Source organism: Numenius arquata, unplaced genomic scaffold (assembly GCF_964106895.1).
Source record: "Numenius arquata unplaced genomic scaffold, bNumArq3.hap1.1 HAP1_SCAFFOLD_1418, whole genome shotgun sequence".
Classification (NCBI taxonomy): domain Eukaryota; kingdom Metazoa; phylum Chordata; class Aves; order Charadriiformes; family Scolopacidae; genus Numenius; species Numenius arquata.
This window is the reverse complement of record NW_027414469.1, coordinates 65-9,107: the sequence shown is the minus strand read 5'-3', so window position 1 is coordinate 9,107 and position 9,043 is coordinate 65. Positions and strand designations below refer to the sequence as shown.

The window sequence follows — 9,043 nt, the reverse complement described above, 5'->3', positions numbered from 1 at the left end:
TGGGGCAGTTTTGGGGCTCCTTTTGGGGCTCGTTTTGGGGCCATTTTAGTCCCATTTGGGGCATTTTGGGTTCATTTAGTGGTTTTGGGGCTCATTTTGGGGCTCGTTTTGGGCTATTTTAGTCCCATTTTGGGGCATTTTCGTCTCGGTTTGAGCCCGTTTGGGGTTATTTTGGGCCAATTTGGGCTCGTTTTGGGGGCGTTTTAGTCTCGTTTTGGGCCAAATTTGGGTTATTTTGGGGCATTTTGGGTTCGTTTAGTGGTTTTGGGGTTCGTTTGGGGGCTCGTTTGGGGGCGTTTTAGGCTCGTTTTGGGCCAAATCTGGGTTATTTTGGGGCATTTTGGGTTCGTTTAGCGGTTTTGGGGCTCATTTTGGGGCTCGTTTTGGGGCGTTTTAGGCTCATTTTTGGGACATTTGGGGGGTTTCAGGCTCTTTTGGGGGAGTTTTGAGGCTTTGGGGGCTTTTGGGGTCCCCCCGAGGGGCTGGGGGGGCCCTATGGGGTCTTGGGGTCCCCTATAGGGTTTGGGGGGGGGTCCCACTGGGGGGGATCTTTGGGGTCCCCCCCCCCCGCCATGGGGTGCCCTCCACGTGCCCCCGACCCCCCGCCGATGACACCAGTGATGAGCGAGACGATACCCACGATGTCATTGATGATGTCATTGATGATGTCATTGAGGACGTCATGGGGCCACACGGCCGCGGGGGGGCCCCTATAGGGTCACTGGGGGTCCCCCAACCGCCCCCCCCCCCCCCCCCCCTCCGTGGGGTGACCTCCAAGCGTCCCCAACCCCACGATGATGACATCAGCGATGACCGAGACGACACCGACGATGACCGTGATGACATCAGTGATGACGTCACGGGAAGGGGGGGAGGGGGGAGCCCTATAGGGTCTCTGGGGGTCCCCTATAGCCCCTCCCCCCCCCCTCCCCCTCCCGTGGGGTGACCTCAAAGTGCCCCCCCCAAGAGGACGCCGATGACGCCTACGACGCCCACGATGCCGCCGCCGATGAGGTCACGGGGGGCGTGGCCGTGGGCGGGGGGGAGAGGGGGTGGTCCCAGGAAGGCCACGCCCCTGGCACGGGGGGCCAGCCAATCGGCGTAGGCGCTGACGCGGGTGTAGACCCCCGGGCGGTTGGGGACCGCGCAGCCCTCCCCCCAACTGACGATCCCGGCCAAGACCCAGCGACCCCCAACCGGGCACACCAGGGGGCCACCGGAGTCACCCTGCGGGGTCAAAGGTCAAGAGTCAGCCGGGGGGGTGGGGGTCACGGGGGAGTCAAGGGTCAAGGGGCGGGGAGGGGGTTGGGGGTCAACAAGGGGTTGGGGGTCAATGAGGAGTCGGGGTCAACCAAGGGTTGGGGGTCACCAAGAGGTTGAAAGTCACCAAGAACTTTCGGTGTCACCAAGAGGTTGGGGGTCACCGGGAGGTCGGGGGTCACCAAGGGGTCGGGGGTCACAACAAGGGGTCACGAAGGTGGGGGGGGGTCACCACAAGGGGTCACCAGGGGGTTGGGGGTCACCAAGGAATCACCAAGGGGTTGGGGGTCACCAAGAACGTTCGGTGCCACCAAGAGGTTGGGGGTCACCAAGGAATCACCAAGGGGTTGGGGGTCAACACAAGGGGTCACCAAGGTGGGGGGGGTCACCACAAGGGGTCACCAAGGGGTCAGGGGTCACCACAAGGGGTCACCAAGGGGTTGGGGGTCACCACAAGGGGTCACCAAGGGGTTGGGGGTCAACAAGGGGTTGGGGGTCACCAAGAGGTTGAAAGTCACCAAGAACGTTTGGTGCCACCAAGAGGTTGGAGGTCACCAGGGGGTCACCACAAGGGGTCACCAAGGTGGGGGGGGGTCACCACAAGGGGTCACCAAGGGGTTGGTGGTCACCAAGAACGTTCGGTGCCACCAAGAGGTTGGTGGTCACTGGGGGGTTGGGGGTCACCGAGGGGTCAGGGGTCACCAAGGGGTCACCAAGGGGTCGGGGGTCAACCAAGGGTTGGGGGTCACCAAGAGGTTGAAAGTCACCAAGAACGTTCGGTGTCACCAAGAGGTTGGGGGTCACCGGGAGGTCAGAGGTCACCAAGGGGTCAGGGGTCACCACAAGGGGTCACCAAGGTGTGGGGGGGTCACCACAAGGGGTCACCAGGGGGTTGGGGGTCACCAAGGAATCACCAAGGGGTTGGGGGTCACCAAGAACGTTCGGTGCCACCAAGAGGTTGGGGGTCACTGGGGGGTCGGGGGTCACCAAGTGGTCGGGGGTCACAACAAGGGGTCACGAAAGTGGGGGGGGGTCACCGGGAGGTCAGGGGTCACCAAGGGGTCGGGGGTCACCACAAGGGGTCACCAGGGGTCAGGAGTCACCACAAGGGGTCACCAAGGGGTTGGGGGTCACCAAGAACGTTTGGTGCCACCAAGAGGTTGGGGGTCACCGGGAGGTCAGGGGTCACCAAGCGGTCGGGGGTCACCACAAGGGGTCTCCAAGGTGGTGGGGGTCACCACAAGGGGTCAACAAGGGGTCGGGGGTCACCACAAGGGGTCACCAGGGGTCGGGGGTCACCACAAGGGGTCACCAAGGGGTCGGGGGTCAACAAAGGGTTGGGGGTCACCAAGAGGTTGAAAGTCACCAAGAACGTTCGGTGCCACCAAGAGGTTGGGGGTCACCAGGGGGTCAGGGGTCACCAAGAGGTCGGGGGTCACCACAAGGGGTCACCAAGGGGTTGGGGGTCACCAACAATGTTAGGTGTCACCAAGAGGTTGGGGGTCACCGGGGGGTTGGGGGTCACCGAGGTGTCAGGGGTCACCACAAGGGGTCACCAAGGTGGGGGGGGTCACCACAAGGGGTCACCAAGTGGTCGGGAGTCACCACAAGGGGTCACAAAGGGGTTGGGGGTCACCAAGAGGTTGAAAGTCACCGAGAACGTTCGGTGCCACCAAGAGGTTGGTGGTCACCGGGGGGTCGGGGGTCACCAAGTGGTCGGGGGTCACCACAAGGGGTCACCAAGGTGGGGGGGGTCACCACAAGAGGTCACCAAGGGGTCAGGGGTCACCAAGGGGTCGGGGATCAACAAAGGGTTGGGGGTCACCAAGAGGTTGAAAGTCACCAAGAATGTTTGGTGTCACCAAGAGGTTGGTGGTCACCAAGGTGGGGGGGGGTCACCACAAGGGGTCACCAAGGTGGGGGGGGTCACCACAAGGGGTCGCCAAGGGGTCGGAGGTCACCACAAGGGGTCACCGGTCACCACAAGGGGTCACCAAGGTGGGGGGGGGTCACCACAAGGGGTCACCAAGGGGTCAGAGGTCACCACAAGGGGTCACCAAGGGGTCGGGGGATCAACAAAGGGTTGGGGGTCACCAAGAGGTTGAAAGTCACCAAGAACATTCGGTGCCACCAAGAGGTTGGGGGTCACTGAGGGGTCAACAAGGGGGGGGGGGGGTGTCACCACAAGGGGTCACCAAGGTGGGGGGGGTCACCACAAGGGGTCACAAAGGGGTTGGGGGGTCACCAAAGGGTTGGGGGTCACCAAGAACGTTCGGTGTCACCAAGAGGTTGGGGGTCACCAAGGAATCACCAAGGGGTTGGGGGGTCACCACAAGGGGGTCACCAAGGGGTCGGGGATCAACAAAGGGTTGGGGGTCACCAAGAGGTTGAAAGTCACCGAGAACGTTTTGGTGTCACCAAGAGTTTGGGGGTCACTGGGGGGTCGGGGGTCACCAAGAGGTCGGGGGTCACCACAAGGGGTCACCAAGGTGGGGGGGGGTCACCACAAGGGGTCACCAAGGGGTCAGGGGGTCACCACAAGGGGTCACAAAGGGGTTGGGGGTCACCAAGAGGTTTGAAAGTCACCGAGAACGTTCGGTGTCACAAAGAGGGTTGGGGGTCACCGGGGGGGTCGGGGGTCACCGGGGGGGTCAGGGGTCACCAAGGTGGGGGGGGGGTCACCAAAAGGGGTCACCAAGGGGTCAGAGGTCACCACAAGGGGTCACAAAGGGGTTGGGGGGTCACCAAAGGGTTGGGGGTCACCAAGAGGTTGAAAGTCACCGAGAACGTTTGGTGCCACCAAGAGGTTGGGGGTCACCAGGGGGGTCGGGGGTCACCAAGGGGGGGGGGGGGGGGGAGGGGGGGGGGGAGGGGGGGGGGGGTGTCCCCACCCCTGGTGACCTCTGACCTTGCAGGTTGTCCTTGCGTCCCTGGGGGTACCCGGCGCAGATCATGTCGTCCTGGATGGCCCTGGGGGGCAGGGGCCCGCCCCATATCGATGCTGTAGAGACGTCGACACGTGGCCTGGGCCATGATGGGAACCTCCAGCTTCTGCAGCCGCCGTGGGGAGGGAAGGTCCTCTGGGGGGGGGGGGGGGGGGGAGACATCAGTGGGGCTGGGTCATCTGGGGCCACCAGGGATGAGAGGAACCAATGGGGGTCACTGGGGGTTACTGGGACCCAACTGGGGGCAATGGAGGTCAATGGGGGACAAAGGGAGGGTCACTGGGGGTCACTGGGGGGTCACTGGGGGGTCAATGGGACGCAATGGGGGTCAATGGGGGATCAATGGGGGTCACTGGGACCCAATGGGGGTCAATGTGGGTCACTGGGGGGTCACTGGGGGTCACTGGGGGGGTCACTGGGACCCAATGGGGATCAATGGGGATCAATGGGGTGTCAATGTGGGTCAATGGGGGTCACTGGGGGGTCACTGGGACCCAATGGGGGTCAATGTGGGTCAACGGGGGGTCAGTGGGGGATCAATGGGGGTCAATGGGGGGTCACTGGGGGTCACTGGGACCCAATGGGGGTCAATGTGGGTCAATGGGGGTCAATGTGGGTCACTGGGGGGTCACTGGGGGGTCACTGGGACCCAATGGGGGTCAATGGGGGTCAATGGGGGTCAGTGGGGATCAATGGGGGTCAATGTGGGTCACTGGGGGTCACCGGGGTCAATGGGTGTCATGGGGTCACTGGGGGTTACTGGGACCCAATGGGGGTCACTGGGGATCAATGGGGGGTCAATGGGGGTCACTGGGACCCAACTGGGATCAACAGAGGTCAATGGGGGTCACTGGGACCCAATGGGGATCAATGGGGGTCACTGGGGGTCACTGGGGGTCAATGGGACCCAATGGGGGTCAATGTGGGTCACCAGGGGTCACTTGGACCCAATGGGGGTCACTGGGGATCAATGGGGGTCAATGGGAGTCACTGGGGGGTCACTGGGACACAATGGGAGTCACTGGGGATCAATGGGGGTCAATGGGGGTCACTAGGACCCAATGGGGGTCAATGGGGGTCAATGGAGGGTCAATGGGGGTCAATGTGGGTCACTGGGGGGTCAATGTGGGTCAATGGGGGTCACTGGGGGTCACTGGGGGGTCAATGGGGGGGTCACTGGGGGGTCACTGGGGGTCAACGGGACCCGATGGGGGTCAATGTGGGTCAATGTGGGTCAATGGGGGTCACTGGGGGTCACTGGGACGCAATGGGGGTCAACAGGACCCAATGGGGGGTCAATGGGGGTCAATGGGGGTCACTGGGACCCAGTGGGACCTGATGGGGGGTCAATGGGGGGTCAATGTGGGTCACTGGGGGGTCACTGGGACCCAATGGGGGTCACTGGGACCCAACGGGACCCGATGGGGTGACTGGGGGGTGAATGAGGGTCACTGGGGGTCACTGGGGGTCAATAGGACGCAATGGGGGGTCACTGGGGGTTACTGGGGGTCACTGGGGGGGGTCACTGGGGATCAATGGGGGTCAATGGGGGATCAATGGGACCCAATGGGGGGTTACTGGGGGGTCACTGGGGGGTCAATGTGGGTCAATGTGGGTCAATGTGGGTCACTGGGGGGGTCAATGGGGGTCACTGGGGGGTCAATGGGGGTCAATGGGGGGTCAATGGGGGTCACTGGGACCGATGGGGGTCAATGTGGGTCACTGGGACCCAACTGGGATCAACAGAGGTCAATGGAGGTCACTGGGGGTTACTGGACCCAACTGGGGGCAATGGAGGTCAATGGGGGGACAAAGGGAGGGTCACTGGGACCCAACGGGACCCGATGGGGGTGACTGGGGGTGAATGGGGGGTCACTGGGGGTCACTGGGGGTCAATGGGACCCAATGGGACCCAATGGGGGTCACTGGGGGGTCACTGGGGGGTCAATGGGACCCAATGGGACCCAATGGGGGTCACTGGGGGTCACTGGGATGCAATGGGGGTCACTGGGGGGTTACTGGGGGATCACTGGGACCCAATGGGGGTCACTGGGGGGTCAATGGGACCCAATGGGGATCAATGGGGTGTCAATGTGGGTCAATGGGGGTCACTGGGGGGTCACTGGGACCCAATGGGGGTCAATGTGGGTCAATGGGGGGTCAACGGGACCCGATGGGGGCCAATGGGGGGGTCACTGGGGGGTCACTGGGGGGTCAATGGGACCCGATGGGGGTCAATGTGGGTCAATGTGGGTCACTGGGGGTCACTGGGGATCAATGGAGGGGTCAATGTGGGTCAATGTGGGTCAATGGGGGGTCAATGGGGGTCAATAGGACGCAATGGGGGTCACTGGGGGTCACTGGGGGTCACTGGGGGGTCAATGGGACCCGATGGGGGTCAATGGGGATCAATGGAGGGTCAATGTGGGTCAATGGGGGTCAATGGGAGTCACTGGGGGTCACTGGGGGGGTCAATGTGGGTCACTGGGGGTCAATGGGGGTCACTGGGGGTCAATGGAGGGTCACTGGGGGTCAATGGGGGGTCACTGGGGGTCACTGGGACCCAATGGGGGTCACTGGGGGTCACTGGGGGTCAATGGGGGGTCAATGGGGGTCACTGGGGGTCAATGGGGGTCAATGGGGGGTCACTGGGGGTCAAGGGGACCCGATGGGGGTCAATGTGGGTCACTGGGACCCAATGGGGATCAATGGGGATCAATGGGGTGTCAATGTGGGTCAATGTGGGTCAATGTGGGTCAATGTGGGTCAATGGGGGTCACTGGGGGTCAGTGGGGATCAATGGGGGTCAATGTGGGTCACTGGAGGTCAATGTGGGTCAATGGGACCCAATGGGACCCCATGGGGGTCACTGGGGGGTCACTGGGGGGGGTCAATGGGTGTCACTGGGGGTTACTGGGACCCAATGGGGGTCACTGGGGATCAATGGGGGGGTCAATGGGGGTCACTGGGACCCAACTGGGATCAACAGAGGTCAATGGGGGGTCACTGGGACCCCAATGGGGATCAATGGGGGTCACTGGGGGTCACTGGGGGGTCAATGGGACCCAATGGGGGTCAATGTGGGTCACCAGGGGTCACTTGGACCCAATGGGGGTCACTGGGGATCAATGGGGGTCAATAGGGGTCAATGGGGGTCACTGGGGGTCACCGGGGGTCAATGGGGGTCACTGGGGGTCACTGGGACCCAATGTGGGTCAATGGGGGTCAGTGGGGATTCAATAGGGGTCAATGTGGGTCAATGGGGGTCAATGGGGGTCAATGGGGGTCACTGGGGATCAATGGAGGTCAATGTGGGTCAATGTGGGTCACTGGGGGGTCAATGTGGGTCAATGTGGGTCAATGGGGGTCAATAGGACGCAATGGGGGTCACTGGGGGTCACTGGGGGTCACTGGGGGGTCAATGGGGGGTCAATGGGACCCGATGGGGGTCAATGGGGGTCAATGGGAGTCACTGGGGGTCACTGGGGGGTCAATGGGGGTCACTGGGGGTCACTGGGGGGGTCAATGGGGGTCACTGGGACCCAATGGGGGGTCAATGTGGGTCACTGGGGGTCAATGTGGGTCAATGGGGGTCACTGGGGGTCAATGGGGGTCAATGGGACCCAATGGGGGTCACTGGGGGTCAGTGGGGGGTCACTGGGGGTCAAGGGGACCCGATGGGGGTCAATGTGGGTCACTGGGACCCAATGGGGATCAATGGGGTGTCAATGTGGGTCAATGTGGGTCAATGGGGGTCACTGGGGGGTCACTGGGACCCAATGGGGGTCAATGTGGGTCACTGGGGGGGTCAATGGGGGTCAATGGGGGTCACTGGGGGTCAATGGGGGTCAATGGGGGTCACTGGGGGTCACTGGGACCCAATGGGGGTCAATGTGGGTCAATGGGGGTCAACGGGACCCGATGGGGATCAATGGGGGGTCGCTGGGGGTCAATGGGGTCAATGGGGGGTCAATGGGGGTCAAAGGGACCCGATGGGGGTCACTGGGGGTCACTGGGGGGTCACTGTGGGTCAATGTGGGTCAATGGGGGGTCACTGGGGGTCACCTGTGGGTCACTGGGGGTCACTGGGGGTCACTGGGGTCACTGGGGGTCACTGGGGGTCACTGTGGGTCGAGGGTGCCCCCCATCGCTTCCTCGTGCCACCAGTCGGGTCCCATTGACCCGTTTCACCCCCCATCCCCCCCAAAGTGACATCCCCCCACCCCACAACCCCCCACCCCACACCCCACAACCCCACACCCCCCTCCCCCCACCCCTCCCCTCCCCCCACCACCCCACCCCTCCCCCACCTCCTCACCCCCTTCCTGGATGTCCCCCCAGCCGGTGGCCACGCAGCGGGTGCCGGGGGGGAACCGGAGGGCGGGGGAGGGGAGGCAGACGGGAAGGATGAGGTCATCGAAGGGGACGGGCCGGGCCAGTTGTCCCAAGGCGATGTCCCCGCTGGTGGCCTCCCCCGAATATGTGGGGTGGGGGAGGAGGCGAATCAAAGGGACCGTCACCCCAGGACCCGGCGGCCCCGAAAGTTCTCGCACCCCCAAAAGGACGGAGTAGACTTGGGGGGTCGCGGCTCCTGCGGGGACAACGTGGGGGGGGGGGGGACACACACGTCATCGTGGGGTGGGGGTCACCTCCCCCCCCCCAACTTCTATGGGTCACCCCCACACACACACACACACAAGGGAAGGAAAGCGGAATCTATGGGGCAGGAGAAGGTGGTTGGGTTCCACCACCAGGTTCTCCCGCCCCATAGATTCACAGAGAGCCCATAACCGGTTCCACCACCCCATAGAAGCACGGAGACCCCATAACTAGTCCCA

General features: G+C 63.2%; 1 protein-coding gene across 1 annotated transcript; it reads right to left on the bottom strand.

The window, feature by feature from the left end:
* Nucleotides 1-948: 948 nt before the first annotated feature.
* LOC141478022 (serine protease 27-like) lies at nucleotides 949-8,796 on the bottom strand (the record flags this gene model as incomplete). Its single annotated transcript, XM_074167158.1, is given in 5 exon segments — nucleotides 949-1,227; nucleotides 4,169-4,177; nucleotides 4,179-4,230; nucleotides 4,280-4,340; nucleotides 8,524-8,796. Coding segments are annotated over 5 exon segments (674 nt in total), but the record flags the coding sequence as incomplete, so codon positions are not given.
* Between the last annotated feature and the right edge of the window lie 247 nt (nucleotides 8,797-9,043).